Source organism: Megalops cyprinoides, chromosome 7, assembly GCF_013368585.1.
Source record: "Megalops cyprinoides isolate fMegCyp1 chromosome 7, fMegCyp1.pri, whole genome shotgun sequence".
Lineage (NCBI taxonomy): Eukaryota > Metazoa > Chordata > Actinopteri > Elopiformes > Megalopidae > Megalops > Megalops cyprinoides.
This window is the reverse complement of record NC_050589.1, coordinates 23,696,998-23,713,983: the sequence shown is the minus strand read 5'-3', so window position 1 is coordinate 23,713,983 and position 16,986 is coordinate 23,696,998. Positions and strand designations below refer to the sequence as shown.

The following is a 16,986-nucleotide window of genomic DNA, read 5'->3' as shown; positions in this document are numbered from 1 at the left end:
ACGACAACAAATGGTTTCAGTTAGTAAGAAGGAAGCCCTGACCTATGGCAGTGACTCTCTAAAGTCATCAGCCTCTGTGATAGGTACAGACTTCGACAGTGCTGTGCTGCCCTGTATGGACCATGCCTTTCCTTTTGTGGAGTGTGAGAAGAACACAGGGTCCAGCTCAGAGCCACAAGATGCAGTGGAGAGCCTCGACTCCACCTCAGTGGACGACTGGGGATTGCTGACCCACTGTCTTGCCTCTGCCATGGGCCATGAGGAGTGGTTCAGTGGGGGGCAGACTCCCAACTTGCCTGACTTCAGTGCCAGAATCATCAGAGACTTCTCCCCAACGCTGGAGGAGATTGAAGAGTTCCTCATGGAAAAGATGGAACAGGTCAGGGATGGATCTCTAGATCCTGGCGACCAGTCAGAATTCAGCCCCCCGCCGGAGCCCATCTCTCCCAGCACTCCTAATTCTCCTGAGGCCAACAGCACCCTGGCCATGTCAACATCACCCAATGCTAGTACAAAGGGCACCATTTACCCTGTCCTCATTGGATCGCCCTTAGTGCTTCAACTCCGGCCACTTGCTGATTTGTCCCCCCGTCCCGAATCTCAAAACTCCGGTGATCAGCAGGCGGCCCACCTGGTGCTAGACAACGATGGTGGCCAGACCCTATCCCCGTCACCAATGTCACCCGCCACTCCTGTGAACCCGCCGAGCGAGATGTGCCATGGAAACCAGAAGTACGTGAAGATCGCCCCCTCGCCTGCCGCCGTGAGGACAGTGGGCGTCGCCAGCATCATCCTCATCAAAGCCACACCTGCCCAGGTGACCGGCGTGGCCTCTGAGGGACTCCGGGTGCATAAGTGCTCCCACCCTGGCTGTGAGAAGGCCTACACCAAGAGCAGCCACCTCAAGGCCCATTTCCGCAGACACACCGGGGAGAAGCCCTACGTCTGTGTCTGGCCTGACTGCAGCTGGAGGTGAGAGAGGAGCCGACCAAAAACACAACACAGTGGTAGGAGCATGTGAGTGGGTGAAAGAGGGGATGTTCACACTGGAACACATTACTGCCCACCATTATTCTGTCACCTTGCGCTAGTATTAGAATGGACCGAACCAACTGGTACATAGACTTCCACACAAACAGTAACATTATCCTGACATTTCAACACAGGAACAACTCAGAGAGAAACCTGGCAAAGTCAGGTGGAATGAACAGGAAGTGAAAGTTTCTGTCCCGCTTCTTCTCTGCCAGGTTCTCCCGTTCTGATGAGCTGTCCCGCCACCGGAGATCCCACTCAGGCGTGAAGCCCTACAAGTGTCCACTGTGCGACAAGACATTCGCCAGGAGTGACCACCTGTCCAAACACACCAAGGTGCACCGGCGCCACAGGAATGGCAGGGTGAGCCGGGCTAGCTGCTGACACCCGGCTGGCTGACAGCCCGATACCCCAAAATGACCCAACTGCAGGGCACAAATTAGCACATGAGCAACCAAGCCCCCTGTCACACCCTGCTTCCAAATCTTTGCTTTTCTTCTTGCCTCAATATGTTCATTATATTCATATATTCTTCTGCTCATTCATTTTCATTAGCTGATATGCCTTGCAGTTTGTTTTTTTACATTGTCTTGTTTCAAATAAGCTCAAAACTGGCTGCTGAGAACAGCCCTAGCTAAACTTACTTACCCTGACATTATTGTGAGGTGAGGCTTGTTGCTGTAGAAAAGGGTGGTTGCACTTTCTGTCTGTCTTGCATCTAAATGCAATATAAATGCATACCACATAGATATTTACACAACTGCATTGTATAAATATCTATCCTGCATAAATGCTGAACTCAATTTAATGTCCTTTTTAAAGCTACAGCGTAAACCTGATAAGTGATATCCGTAAGGGCCATTGGTTTGGTTTCCTGTTCAGAAAGAGACCACGCGATTTTGTTAAATCAGTTCTGGACAAAAGACATCACTGTTGTAGCTAAAATAAAAGTTCCGAAAGCCTTAAAAAAATCTTTAAAAGTGGACCTTAAAGAGGAAATGGATTGGGACTGATATTTTTGATCCAATATTATTATATTATATATTTGCTCAGCACTTGCTTATGCACTATTATGTGGTATTCTGTAAAACTTTTATAAACGTCTCAAGAAGCTTCATAGTGGCCTACCCTCGAAGTCATAGTAACCAAACAAAACTGCAAAGTGATGCCAGTGGTCAAAGGAAAAAGATCTGGCCATGAACTGCAGGAGAGCTGAGGCATCTGTGCACTCATTTGCTTGATGTCCCAGAACATCAGAATTAGCAGTATTCTCTTGTGTGTGGGATAAAAATTATGTGGTGTAAGAGTTTAACTAAAATTGTATTTGTATTTCCCAAGACTTTTTAATCTCTGTACAATCTTCAATGAGTTCTTTTGCACTACTGCAGAAATAAAAGTCCCTCACTTGTACATACACTCTTGACAATGAATACCAATCATGAATAACTTGTGATTTCCAAGTTTCTTATACTTTTTCTGCAATTTTTAGATGACTTGAGAGTTAAGATGTACTGTATCCCGTGTGTTTTTAAAATGTTTATCCGGGACCATAGTGTAGTAACCTCGCAGTATTTGGAAGGACTGTCTCATAGCAATGTCTCAGATTGTCTACATCTCAGCCAATGATTTTTTTTCTCAAAATAAAATTTAATCAGCATTCACATAAGTGTTATCATTGTCTGTGCATCTGTGCTTTTTGGGGGGAGAAATCAACATTCCCCACACGTGCCTATGAAGTGCAACACATAGGCCACTGGCGCAATAGATAATGTGTCTGACTACGGATCACAAGATTCTAGGTTAGACTCCTGACTGGTTTTTTAGAGGCAGTGGAATACGGAATCATTCATGTATACCAGAAACATCCTCGGCACTCCAGAGCCACGATAGTCTTTTCCCTTGCATGTGGATGTACGCTACGCCTGCCATTAACTGATGCTCACAAGCAGGCATAATATTTAGGAAAAATATCTTAGAGTGATTTAGACCTGTGTCCTATGTTTGTCATAATATAACAGTGATATTCCAAGGGGCGGAACGGTTTGCAAACTTTAACTGTCTCACTTAAGGTTTTTTGATGTTTCATTAAGTCTGTTATATTGTTTGATTTAACGGACAAGCCATCTTGAAACTTACCGACCCCATTTTTTTTTCCACAGAATTCTGTTAGGCGCCACACTAAGGATACTTTCTGAAAGTAAATAAGTTTCAAAAAAAAGTTTATAGTAAGTAATTGGCACACACAATCCCTATGCAGACAGGAGGGTTTTTGGAGGAAAAGGCTAGAAAGTAAAATCAGGACATCAAATCGTCACCATCCATCACGCGTTCACTGAACGTGCGAGGGGTGTCGCACAAGTGGGCCAGTGGCGCAATGGATAACGCGTCTGACTACGGATCAGAAGATTCTAGGTTCGACTCCTGGCTGGCTCGTAGTTTTTTAGATATAATAGAATAAAGATCTTTCCGTTCCCTAAACGACCAGAAAACATGGTGCAATATTATGCATTTTGCGGCGCTTCATGAACACACATTTCATATAGAATGCAGGATATTGAAAGCTGCTCGCAATTTAGACAAATCCCATATAGCCTACATCGCATGCGCAAAATCCATATTCGCTGCAAAAATTAAAACTTTATTCACGAGAAATATGTCACCACTCTTCATTGTAACGTTCATTTGTAACTCTTTTGAGACAAAGCATGAAGATAATGCATTTGTTTCTATTGTGTATGCAAGGCCACAACGCACAGTCATACTACTGACATCGGTATCAAGAATCGTATTTTTGGCAGCTGTTGTATGGGCCAGCACGTTCAACGGTTAACTGAAAGGTTGGCAGCTCGAGCATGTTTAGCGATGTTTTTTCCACCATATTTAAATTTTCTCTGACTGTTAGCTGAAATTCACGTGACAGCGTGGAAAATACTAACACCTTAGTGCAGTGCTCAGTGCATTACCTCAATATTTCAGAACGAAACAATACCAACCAAAAGCAGTGCAACAAGCAATTTTATGCGAACAGTGGTGTTCACTTGCCACCTTGTGACTATTTGAGGGAACTGTTGCTGCTATTTCAAGGCTGCAGTAACTATGAATACCCGCAAGGGGGCAGACGAATACCTAACGAACATTTCGTGCAAACGATAGCTCACTGAAAATTGGAACGAGGATGTTGTAACGTCTGGTCATTTTTCATTGCCTTAAATGCTTTCTCCAGTAAACAACTTGAAATAATCGTATAAGCCTAGAAAACAAATTCTTACCAGAGGTGGATACTGAAAAACAGAATTACAGGAATGAATACATCAAAGGTAAATTTAGATGTTATTTTCTCTTAATTGTGAATTGCCCTTTTTTATATTCCTCCCTCCCCCTCTCGTTTCTCATCCTGACCTGATGAAAAGCTGGAATTTACAACAGTATACATCAGGCTGACTACCACACCCTGTTTTGGTGCATGTGTAGTATTTTTACACAATCCTTTACTGAATAAAAATAATGTGACTCACTTTAATTTCAGTGTCACTAGTGCTGTGTAAGATATAATAGCATGGAGCAGTCAATGACCTTAAATAAATTCTTGCAAACATGAAATATTTGACTCATTCTATCTGAGTGTGTGTGTGATAGCTGATGCTGTTTAGTATCGTGAAAGTCGAGAGCCAGCACAGAGACCTATGTGTCAGATGGAGAAAAATACAGGAAAAGCTGAGTGTCATTAGCATAGAAGTGGTATGAAAAGCCACATGTGGAAATTGCATGCAATCTCTTGACTCTGTTAAGAGAGAAGAGGAGGGGGCCAAGTACAGAGCCTTGAAGGACACCCACAGGCACACTGTGGGGTCTAGACAAACCACTGTTCAAGGACACCCTGAAAGAGCGTCCAGAGAGGAATTTTCAAACCCAAAGAAGAGCTGTATCTGGGATCCTCAATGTAGCCTGGGTAGATAGAAAGGTGATGTGGTCCACTGTACCAATGGCTGCAGAAAGGTCCAGAAGAATCAAGACTGAGGAGTGGGAGGATGTTGTAGCTAATTAAAGAGCTTCAGCTATGGAGAAGAGGGAAGTCTCAGTGGAATGACCAGCCCTTAGGCAAGATTGAAAGGAGTAAAGAAAACTGTTCTGTGAGAGAAAGTTGTTAGATAACCACTGCATGTTCTAGTGTTTTAGTGTTTTAGAGAAAGGGAAGGGAGAGACTGGTAATAATTCTGGACTGCAGATGAGCCGAGAGTCCATTTCTTCAGCAGGGGTATGACTTGAACCGCGTTGAAAGGTGCAGGCACACTGTGGAGAGTGACAAATTAATCAGAGAGGAGAGGAATGGACAAAAGGCTGTGAACAATGGTCTGAAGAGCTGAGGGAATGAGATCCAGGGCACAGGTGGTAGGTTGGTGTATTATTGGGACTTCAGCAACATCAAGGGAACTTCCCTTTTGGCCATGTTTCCACACAATGGCACTATATGTCAAGGATGGGAACAATGATTTAGGAACTGTTCAGCTAATTACCTAACCCTACTGAATGTACTTAAGTCACTCTGGATGAGACGGTCTGAAAAAATGAATGAATGTAAATGTAAATTTATTGGTGGTGGCAAGAACAGTTTCTTAGGCACTATATTGCTTTTCATAGTACTACTCCTCTCCTTCAGCTGACAATTGATTTGCCAGTTTTTTTGAATGTGCAGAACTCTTCACCTGTTTTTTCATAAATTTACAAAAGTTTCTACCTCAGTTCCTCAGTTTTTGCTCACGGACCAATAAACTCCACCACACTGGATTTTCCACAGTTTGATTTATTTTGTAAAGCACACATCAAATCCTAATGAACCATTGGGCCTACCATCACAGACTTATTTTAATAAGTGTACCAAAATCTAGAAAAAAAAACTGAAGAAGGGAGTTCCTAAATGGGAAAAAATGGCAACTATTTTTTAAATGTCTTTAAATTTTGCAGATTTCTTGAATCATTACCATTTCAGGCTTCTGGAATTAGAATTCCAGGGCATTCCACTTCAGAAAGGTGAATACTTCTGCAAATAATGCTGAAATACTACCATTTACCATCTACTTTTAATTAACTGTAGAATTTAGCATATAAATATGACAATGAACTAATCTCAGTGGTGTATCCAGGGACAGTCAGAATGTGAACGGTTGGTGCCAGTGTTCTGGCGCCTCCTTGAGTTGGGGCCCAGGGCTCAGACGGGGGGGGGCTTAGGGCTCAGACGGGGGGGTCTCGTGCTGGGCTGACCAGCACTCTGCGGCAGGACTGTGCTCTCCCACTCCTTCGACAGAGCGTTACACCGGACATACAGCAAATGGCAGAAAAAGGAAAGGTAACCAACCAGCAATCGCTTGTGGTGTTTTCCTTGTGGGCTTCAACAGTATGGACACCAAATGCTATAGTCCCAGGCCGTCAAGATCCAGTTGTCCATCACCAGCACTCGGGAATAATCCCTCAATGCCCACCTCAATGTCTGTAGGTCTGCAGACACCATTGTGGAGGGATGGATGCAGCAGACCCTGTGGCATATAACCTCCACAACACAGATGAAATTGAGTCCTGTCCAAACAGGCAACTGCAGAGGGATAGAGCACAGCAGAGACGAGATGGGATTGAGGCACTGAGACAGCAGTAGACAGTTACAGTTATAAACTTTTGGTGCTGTGTGTGACCAAGGTCTTGCTGTGGCTGGCTTTGAACCCCCACCTTTCTTTGCAATGAGTGGAATAGATCAGCCATTGTTTGTTGCCATCGGGAAGTTTTCCCCCCAAAGTGTGATGAGCTGGTGTGCCTTCAGCTCTGTCTATATATTTTCAAAATGTATACAAGAACAAAGAAAGCAATAATAACTCTTTTGCAACCAACAGGCAATTTTCTCTTCAAACAATCACGCACATCTGAAGCAAGAGAGGGGAAAACCTGACCTTGGACCACCTGAATAGTAGTACAGATACCCAAGATAATAAACATTAGCATAAGCGCCATAGATAGCAAACATTACCTATATTCTCGCCGCTACTACATGCTGCGAACAAACCACGGGAACAAACCCAGAAACTCACAGGGACCCAACCAAGTAATCATTCTACCTCAGGCCTACCCCAATGCAGGTGCAACTAACTGTAGCCCTGTGACCCACACTTTGGTCACAGGGCTACAGTCAGTTTGTGTTAATCCTTGACTGTAAGAACACCAGCCTTGAATATGGCATTAAATGATTGCCCATCTGATACAAAATTTGCATTTGATCTGTAGCTGTAGTATGTACACAATTAAAGTTCGCTATACTGCTACAACTCGAGATTTTCAGTTTTCCTGAAAATTAACAGCCCCATTAAGTTTTTTTTTTTCATTTTATTAAATAATTCTATCATACATGTCAGAATTTCTGTCCAGTAGCAGGGGAAAGGATACCAAGATTCCCTCTGTTACATTTCCTTGTCAGATCATTAAAAGTCTAATTGGGATTTTATTTGTGGCAGCCTGGATATTAAAAATTTATAGTCACTGGAAATGTTCCAGTATCAATGGGAAATATTTGCTCTGTTGAAATTACATGTTAAATATTACTTTTTACACATTATGTAATGTAATCAGTGTGTTGTTTAAAGACAGGTGTTCATATCATAAATGCTTGTTAAAACCATGCCAGAGTGTTAGGCTGTCTAAAGCATCTTCAGGGCATGCTCCATTAAAACATGTCTTTTCTTGTATACCTTTTAGAGACATTCTGGTCAACAGACAGTGTTATTATGGGCTTGCTCTAGAAACCTGAAGCTTGATGGTATGCATTGGTTGGGGGAGGGGGCATCTCCCACCACCCAAACACCTTTTTCGTGTGAATTTCACCAGTAAATATCCAAATGTCAAAGGGGTTACAGTTTAAAATATGTAGAACGGCAAGGATTTTAATTATGCCTGGCATCTGCATAGCAAATAAATGAACAAACAATGCAATATAATTCCCGCCCCATAAGAGTCACTTCCTTGCCGAATTCTGTCCCGCCCTCCTGCCTAGGGCTGTTCTCTCTAGAGGTAGAGGGGTGGCGGCGGAAGAAAACTGCTGTGCTACTGGAGCAGGGAGGAGCAGAGCCAGATGACCGCACGGGACAGACAGGTATGGGGAGTTTTCATTGTTTCTCTCGCTGGGTCTTTCTGAGGCCTCTCTCATAGAACCAATTCTTAGGACAAGTAAGCTCTTTTTTTCCTCGCAAAAGATTGAAATCGTTATGTGATGTTTTTCTAGAATATTTTGATGTGTTGGTGTGTGTTTTGTGTTCTCGGTTTGGCTTGGGTTCTTGTTGTGTCTCTGTGAGGTTGTCCCTGTCCCTGTCTTGCGTTGCGTGAGGAAACGGAACAGGGCAAAACAGACGGGTGATATTGGTGGTTCAATCTGAAATATCATCTTTTTTATTTAAAATGAACTGCTATAACATGCCACACAGACCGCTTTGATATTGAGATACGTTTTCCTTCTGAAAACTTGAATCAAATCCAGAATATTTGGAATAACAGTAATTTGCTAGTTATAAGAATGACAAAGGGTTTCAACACTCTAGTGGTAATAATGTAAAATAATTGGTATGTTCTGTCATGAATCTCTTAACTTTACAGTGGCTCCACCTGGAGATTGTTGAGTTTGACTTATTTTTAAGGTTTAACTTGAGAGCATATTTCATATTATGTACTGTTTCAGTCTTCCTCAGTACAGAAGATTGAAGCTAAACACCTTTTTAATACAGAGGAACTCAGATGTTTTTTTGTTGGGGGAGGATTACCTTCAGCTGCATTCCTCTGGTGAGGGGGAACTGGGTAATTGCCTACCAGACAATTTAACTTATAAAGGTGGTTGCAAAGAAGGAGAAGATAGCTTATGGAATTCCACATGTCAACATGGTACTTTCCTAATGTGCTGTAGTTTGTTGAATGCCATCTCAGTCTGGTCTTTGTCCTTTCTCCTGCAGAGCTCTGCAAAGAATGCGAAAACTCACATCTTCTCAAGATATGAGGTGAGCATGACCACACAGTCATCTTTAATAAGAAGGGACTAGGACCAAGATGGTGACCATTTGAGTGTAGGATGAATGCTATTATTTCAAAATTACATAAAGCAAAAAATTATGAGAAAAGAAGCATTTAAAACTGATTGTATCACCAAGTCTGACATTTAATGCAAGCATGAGATTACTTGGCATGTATTTCTCAGGATTTATTGATTTATTTAAACATTACAAACTACAGCCAGACTGGTGGTATCCCTAGCTGTAGACTCCTCTGTTCAAAAACCTACCTGATAATGGATGTTTGTGTAGTTTTAATGTTCACTATAAAGCAATTCCTAAGCTGTTACATAGACATTTGCTTAGGAGAAACATAAACACAGATGTAGCCTCTTCAGGCTGTAATGTTCACTGGTATAATATGTTTGTTGACCTCTCTGCTGTTTTGTTCGTTTGAAGAAGCACATCATCACGGGCGCGTGCCCTACAGGAACTGCAGCTGCGCTGTAAGGCACTGAGCAACAACGATAACGCTGGCTACCGCCAGGAATTTAAGGTACACACAGTGTGTGGGTATCCTGTCCCGATTTTACAGTTTGCCCCCCAGGCAAATGTGAACTCCACAATGGTACAGTCACCTCTATGTTCTCGAGTGTAAGGCAGAGGGGAGAGGAAAGGGGGATTAACTGCGCCCCTTCTTTGTACTTAATAGTGCCTTAGATGAGATATCTCTGTGTATAATTGGTGTATAGGTGTACAATTGTCGATTTGACTTTGGAAATGAGTCACGTGAGTTAGTGAGTGTGAGGGAGATTTACTAAGCCCTTTGACATAACTGTTGCAGTCTGGGAGATGTAGTGTGGGAACTGCAGTTAGAAGAGAAGTATTATCGGCGATTTTAAAGTGGACTGCATAGATCTTCTGTTATGAAAAAGTTTCAGTTTCTCTTTAATTCTTTAAAAGTTGGGAGTAAGGAGAGAGATAGTGTGATTGTTACATTCACTCACCCCACCACCTTTTGTAACTGTTCGTAACTTGTAACTTGGTGTATGCTAAAACTGCCATCATTTAGAATGATGCCGTATCTCTTTATCACTTTCTGCCCTACTGTACATTAAGTCTTCCCACAGCATCTCTCTTCTGTCTCTACCTCTCTCAGCCTTTTGAATGTCTCTACAGGGGCTGGATAATGTGGGGCAGGAATTTACCAGCAGGGCTGGTGATCTGGACGTCAACAAGAGAAAGAACAGATATCCCTTCATTCTGCCTTGTGAGTATTGCTCAGTACAATGGAAGCCCAATATAGGACATTGGAGTACAGTGCTGTTCTTCACTGTTCCTTGTCCCCTGACCCCTCACATCTCTGACTGGCTCTGTTTACAGATGATCACTGTAGGGTGAGGCTGGCCCTGCTGAGCTCCCAGCTGCACTCTGACTACATCAACGCTAGCTATGTTCCTGTGAGTATCCCACATGTCTGAGCCTGCCAGACTTACTATGCCTTTGTCTTTACTGTCTCAGACTAACTGTCCCTTCATCTTTACACGTGTACCCCTTTTGCATTTGTTGATGTGGAAGCAGGTTGCCTCACCGAGTTCAGCTTGTGGGCGAGATTTAGTTACATATATATTTTTGACCTGAGTGTAAACTAACCATGTAGTCTCTGCCCAATGTCACGTCACTGGTGCTGACCAATTTAAACAGGAGTTGTCAGGCTGAGCTGACAAACGACATGACAACACATTGGTTTTGTCTGTGCTAAAACAGGGGATGTGATAAACTCAGTACACTGCCATCACCTACAGGTATTGCTAAAGAGAAGCAACTGTGGTGTACTGCCTTCGCCAGCCCTGGTGGGATAGTATCCCATGGGTCCTGTGTCCCCCACCATTACTTTATACTCGCTGTCTCACGGTCACTGTCCCTCTGTCTGTCCGTCTGTCATAAACCTCTGAACATTTGTCCGTGCAGGGTGGTTTCTCGAAGCGTGATTTCATCTGCACCCAAGGACCCCTTCAAAACACAGTGGCGGACTTCTGGCGTATGGTGTGGGAGCAGAACGTGCGCGTTATCGTCATGGTGACCGTCTGCATAGAAAATGGCAGGGTGAGGAATGTCAGCATTGTGAATGATGCCAATGAAACAGTGATGGGCCACACTGGCAGTGTGAATAAACTTAGGACACTGATTATGATTACCATAAAATTCTAGCAAAGCAAAGGCTAATAACAGATTTTTAACATTCCCTTTGGGTGTTGAGTCCCACACTAACTACAATATATGTCAATTACTGTTAAAATAATTATTGGAAACAAGGGCGTTTCTAGCTATTGAAAAGATCGGGGGCTAAGTCAAGTTTGCCTGGGGCTTGTCTTTTTTTTTTTGAAGGGAGATCGGCAGCTACTTTTATAATAAATAAATATTGTCACACCTTTGGACGTTGCAAGTCAAGTTCCGCTCTGTTACACAGTCTGTCTGCTATTTTTCTATAAACACCACCTTTTCACGGTGAAAATATTCGGGGCTATAGCCCCGACTGATTGTACCTAACGACGCCACTGATTGGAAATATGTTGTTTTACAGGTCTGTGGTAATACTTCCCTTTGTGGTTTGACTGTGTTTAATGATGTGTTGCTTGGTACAGGTGTTATGTGAGCCATACTGGCCTCAGGAGAGGATTACAGTGAGTTATGGAGGGGTACAGGTGACCACGTTGTACCAGCGTCGTGGCCCTGATTCCCTCATCACCACAATGCACCTGCGCCAGGTGAGTCAGTCAGAAGCTGGCCTGCTAGCAGATCATCTTTGCCTGTTGTGGGGTTTCCCTTTCAAGTAAAACCTGCATCTACAGCAGGGTTTTGCTTACCACTCTACACCCCAAAGCACCATTTCAGCCAAAAAAATTATTTATAAATTTATCAGTAACACAGAATACAACAAAAGCAAATGCTTATGAGCTTGCTACTGGATTTCATTCCAACAAATCGCGTTTTCCTCTAGCTACGGACTTTTGAAATACATACATGTTTTTAAAAATTTCAAAATAAAAATGACAATCAATGCCATACAGAAAGTAAATCAATAATTCTAGGTTAACATGATGGAAGAAAGATGCCTCTGAAACATGTCTATGGCAAATATAGTGCAAGGGGTTCAGGCTGGCTTTGACTCCATTAGTGAAGGAGGTCTTAAAGCAGTACACGATGAATGTCATTCAGGGATAGCAGTATCAACGTTAGGGGAATATTATTAATTTATTCCTCCACTGTTATGTGTGTAGATTGGATTAATAGCTTGTATGCATGGACTTTCAGTTGATGTGATTGCTGCATTTTTTGATAGAGCATATATGTTGATTATGTATTGACTATGTTCATTGGGTATGAAATTGCTGATTGTGTGTATGTGTGCTGCTCATTTTTCCTATGTTCTAGATGGGTAGTCCTGGGGAGAGGAGGATAACTCATTACTACTACCCAGCTTGGCCAGACAGGGGGGTTCCCCATAACATTGCTGCTTTCTCTGCCTTCACTGAGCTTTTGCGGCAGCACCTTGACAGCATTCCACACATTGGCCCTGCCATTGTCCACTGCAGGTCTGTCTTTCTGCAACGTTCTCATATTGGGTGTTCTAGTTAAAGCCGGTTGTGTCCACTGGGGCTTCCCTAGGGCCTCCCTCATTGTCTGTCTATTGTAAGTTCAGCTAGGGAGGAACAGCCAGTCTGTCCCCATTTTCAGTGCTGAAATACTTCTAGGTCTGTGTAAAATGACTGTGCGTGTGCACATTACATTAATGTCCGAATGTGTGCACACATTCTCTTCACTGCTACATGCATGCATGTGTGTGTGTTTTGTTGCAGTGCAGGGGTGGGGCGCTCTGGAACCTTGGTGGCCCTGCTGTGGCTGATGCAGCTGTGTGTGCGTGGCGTCCAGCCGAATGTGAGAGCGGTGGTCCGTGACCTGCGCAAACACAGAGTGATGATGGTGCAGAACTTGGTGAGGCTCCCAGTCATTGACAGTCATGATTCTGACTCTTTGCCACTCCAGGGACCGACAAAGCCCCCGTTAACCTGAATACCACTCAATGGAGAGTCATTTTAGAATGCTGCTCCAGTTGTAACAGAACAGTTTGTATTATTACCTTCACTTTGTGGATATTTTAAGATACTAGGCTCCATATGTCACACAACTAAGTTTGCATTTGATGTGCTGTGAGATGGGATTTGACACAGAGACCATGCATCAGCGGGGCGCGGGAACAATCTGATAGCACTTGTTGTTGCTCTAAATGTTCTTACTCCAACCTGATTTGCCAGTTATCCAGTGCCTGTGAATGACAAAATAAGAACTAGAAGTCCCACTAATTGACTGCAGCCACATTTTCTTGAGCAACATAAACATTTTTATCTGTAAAGGTCGATCTGTTAAAGCTAGAAAGTTGGTGTGAATGGTGCTAGAACTATCACATTAGTCTCAACTGCACTAGTGCTGACATTTCTGCAAGCCAAAGCTATAAAAAGCTAAAGAACACTAGCTCTACAAAACAGAAAATCGGTTGGCTCATAAACATTTAAGTCACAGTGGCAAAACTAATGCTCCTAGTAGCCCAGAATTTGAAATTCAAATGACGTGAATTAAGTTTCCCCCTGAGGGATCAAGAAGGTACGTTTCATTTCCGCCTACCTTCAAAGTTGATTCTTTACTCATTGCTCGACTGGAACATCAGCATTTTTGCCAGCCTAGCTGCACCTCTCAGTGTTATGGTGACGTTACTAGCAAGGATCAGCAACCTTCAGACCTTGCTTTCCGGTGCAGGCATGTTTTCTGTTCCAGAGATTCCCTCTGGATTGAATGAGTAATCCAACGCAGCTGGTGCATTCTGAGAATTTTAAACATAAAAGGGTAGTGTACAGGCCTCCAGAGAAGAGTGCTATGTCATTTTGGAGATGAATATTCTTGCATTTCTCATATCACTGCTGTAACTCTACATTTGACAAGCACTTCCTGTGTCTCACAGGAACAATACATATTTGTTCACAACTGTCTGATGCACTGGCTGAGTGAAGAGACAACAGGACACAAACCACGGTGAGCAGCACGACTACACAGACACGAAGCAGACCCCCTTATGCCCTTGAACTTAAAATGTATTCACCTGTATATGTTACACATTCAATGACTCGTTTGTACATTGAGGTTTTTTTTTATTCAGGTATCGAGGTAAAGTACTTTTCTCAAGGGAGAGAGGACAGGAGAATTAAGTTGAGAGTAGCAGAGTTATGCACCTACATGCCTGTCAAAGTGGAATAGCAGCACTGTAGTCTGGGACAGTCATTTTTTTGAGGGGCAGTAGAAGGCTAGGAGTGGAATAGGACCATAATATTCAGGGAATGTTTTAAGTCTAGGACAATAGAGAGGGATAGCAGCATTCCACGGCAGAATATGGGGCAATGGTATAGTCTTGGGCAGTGAGCTGGCCACTAATATTCTGGGGTATTTTAATTCTGGGATAGATGGAGCTGTATTTGTCTGAAGGCCAGAAAAAGACTCCAACAGGACAGTAAAGTCTCTAAGGCAGGTTATTAGGGTTCTAGACTGGAGGGGTAAGAATTTTGGATGGGTCACTGTTATCTCACTGTCCAATTAGGGACCTTCTCTCTGCTGCTCTGGTCAAAGAGCACGTGTGCATAGCATTAAGACTGACTTTATACAAATTTAACTGAAAAATAGCACAGGCAAATAAATGAGACAGCCTCAACAAGTGTCAATTTTGTCATCCATGTAACATCATGTAACAGATGTGGACTGTGGCTTGTATGGAGGAAACTATGAAAATATCCAGCCCTTACACAGAGCTCTGTTAATGTTTTCAGGGATGTGGACAGCCGGGGACCCATTCCTCCTAATAAAGTGAAGGAACCCCGTCGCCCTAACACAGATGAACGTCCCACCACAGCTCAGAGGGGCAGGGGAGACCACGAAAGCCAGCGGCAGCATTCCAAACATAGGCCGACAACAGAGCCCAGTGGCATGAGCAAACTGCATCCTGGGAACCTCCTGCGCAAGCTGCTGCTGATCTCATCACCTTCACAGACATGAATCTCGGACTCTGTGCCATTATTCTGCAGACAGCTCCTCAAACCTGTGTAACCCGACACTAACAGTGTGGTGCTGGTGCTCTCACACAGCAGATTCCTGAAAGCGGTCTATCCAGTTCTTCTGGCTAAGGTGCGCCTCCCAGCACGAGTGTTATGACTCTTTTGTTGTGGTAGTCAGTCATGCAAAGTGCTGTCAGTACAAGACCAACATGGTTTATTGCCACTTTGCCAGCTGAAAGGATGCTGAGGGTGGTCTTTACATACTCATCCATCAGTAAACCATCTGTAAATACACAGAAGCATTGCTGAAACAGGTGACAGCAGATGGCAGCAGTACCACTGTTTCTGTGGCTTAAGGTTCAGAAAACCGTACTGAATGTTCTCCATGGACTTTTTTAATGCGCACAAAACCTCTTTTCAGTAAATAAAGGCAAAGTCAATTAAGGACCCCACAGATGATTATAGTACTATTGGATACACATAAAATGTTGTGATAGCCCAGCTTAAAAGAAAAAGCGCATGAAAGAACCAGTTTCTGCAGTGCATTTAAAACACTGCCTGTTTATGATTTGTAATTTGACAATTTCTAATTTGACAATTTTTGCAAAAATAATAAAATGAATTCTGGTTTATGCTTGCTTGGAAGTTTTGTCTGTACCATTACTGTGACTTGGACAACAGGAGTTGTTTCTATGCTAACAATTTTTAAAAGATGAGCAACAAATTCCTTCTGGGAAGATATGAATTGAGAGTCATGCAGGAAGGCATACTCACTCAAAAAACTTTCCAATACAATTCCTATAAGATTTTCTTGAGTCTGACTGCAAGAATAAAGTTTAATCTTCTTGCTTTGGGGAGGTCTTGAGTATGGCTGTTCTGAACATAACCTTGCTCAATCTATCCACAATTCATTTAATAATCTCAGTTCACAGAGAACTATCGGCTATTAGGTTTTGCAAATTACAAGCACGTAACCCTCTACTGAAGATGGAGAAACCGCGTAATGTTCACTACTAAAACGGATGCCGTTGTCTGCACGTGTGGGTGGGGCCAACTCCTAGTGGACAAAAGACAGTTCAGGGTTTGGAAACACCTCCCTACAACCACTGTATGTAAGGCACCTCCCAAAAGTAGAAACATTCACTTCATACAGCTCAAAACAACAGGACCCAAATCACTGGATCCCGCAAGAAGGACACCTCTTCAACATAGCCTGTTCTCGCCCCTCCCTCCCATCATAGTAAAGAAAAAGCACACACACACACACACGAAGGGACTCACTGTACAAAAGGCATGTTTGAAAGCACGTGCGTCGCCATTCTCCATAAATGACTACAATACCAATACATACAATAGATATAGAGAGATGGAAAATTAAAAACAAAACAAAAAAAGGGAAAAAAAAAGAGTGGTCTTGTTGTGTTTTGTGTTTTTTTTTTATCATATATAATACAAGAGTGTTTATGTTACAATGCAGTTCAGCAGCCCAGCCCTCTCTGCCACGCTGGATCCCGGGGTGAGGTTCTTGGCAAGGTGCTGGGGAGGTTGGGGACATGGTAAAATGGTGCAGTGAGTCTTTTAAATTCCATTTTTTAAATTTACTGATAATAAATGAACACAAGTGGATAACAGCGCCTCCCTGTGTTCACTGCAGATCTGACAGTCTATTTCTCGTGTGGGAGTAAAAGTTCATGAACTGAAGCCACCATCTTTTTCTTCAGCGGAGGAAATCCTCGAGAGAGCACCGTTCCCTTTTCTCAGACATTCTGTTCAGCTCACCAGTTTGAGAGAAACAAGATTCCTGTCCCACCTCGGGTTAACATTCCCATTTGTCCATCTGTCTC

General features: G+C 43.1%; 2 protein-coding genes and 1 non-coding gene across 5 annotated transcripts; all 3 read left to right on the top strand.

Annotated features, from left to right (window-relative positions):
* The first annotated feature begins 10 nt into the window (after nt 1–10).
* On the top strand, nt 11–1,492 carry LOC118780375 (Krueppel-like factor 15). The gene is made up of 2 exons (XM_036532824.1): nt 11–972; nt 1,248–1,492. The coding sequence occupies exons 1-2, from the start codon at nt 11–13 to the stop codon at nt 1,414–1,416; spliced, it is 1,131 nt and encodes a 376-aa protein (XP_036388717.1). The 3' UTR covers nt 1,417–1,492.
* A 1,900-nt stretch (nt 1,493–3,392) lies between these two features.
* Nucleotides 3,393–3,465, top strand: trnar-acg. Its single transcript has one exon. It is a non-coding gene; the product is annotated as a tRNA-Arg (tRNA).
* A 4,650-nt stretch (nt 3,466–8,115) lies between these two features.
* Nucleotides 8,116–16,543, top strand: LOC118780703 (receptor-type tyrosine-protein phosphatase V-like). Of its 3 annotated transcripts, none has more exons than XM_036533351.1 (11): nt 8,116–8,161; nt 9,009–9,053; nt 9,507–9,600; nt 10,224–10,314; nt 10,428–10,504; nt 11,016–11,150; nt 11,690–11,812; nt 12,480–12,640; nt 12,905–13,040; nt 14,062–14,132; nt 14,918–16,543. In XM_036533351.1, exons 2-11 carry the CDS (start codon nt 9,022–9,024, stop codon nt 15,141–15,143), a joined length of 1,146 nt encoding a protein of 381 aa, XP_036389244.1. In that variant the 5' UTR covers nt 8,116–8,161; nt 9,009–9,021; the 3' UTR covers nt 15,144–16,543. The 3 variants fall into 3 exon arrangements, with proteins under 3 accessions (XP_036389244.1, XP_036389242.1, XP_036389243.1); XM_036533349.1 differs by having other exon boundaries at nt 9,504–9,600; XM_036533350.1 differs by lacking the exon at nt 8,116–8,161 and adding an exon at nt 8,186–8,235 and having other exon boundaries at nt 9,504–9,600.
* The last annotated feature ends 443 nt before the right edge of the window (nt 16,544–16,986 follow it).

Excerpts from the sequence above, each read along its gene's own strand:
- LOC118780375 (XM_036532824.1), top strand. The coding sequence starts at position 11 with ATGGTTTCAGTTAGTAAGAAGGAAGCCCTGACCTATGGCAGTGACTCT. Across the intron at positions 973-1,247 it reads TGGCCTGACTGCAGCTGGAG|GTTCTCCCGTTCTGATGAGC; the intron begins GTGAGAGAGGAG and ends CTTCTCTGCCAG.
- LOC118780703 (XM_036533349.1), top strand. The coding sequence starts at position 9,022 with ATGCGAAAACTCACATCTTCTCAAGATATGAG. Across the intron at positions 9,601-10,223 it reads GCTACCGCCAGGAATTTAAG|GGGCTGGATAATGTGGGGCA; the intron begins GTACACACAGTG and ends ATGTCTCTACAG. Across the intron at positions 11,813-12,479 it reads CCACAATGCACCTGCGCCAG|ATGGGTAGTCCTGGGGAGAG; the intron begins GTGAGTCAGTCA and ends CCTATGTTCTAG.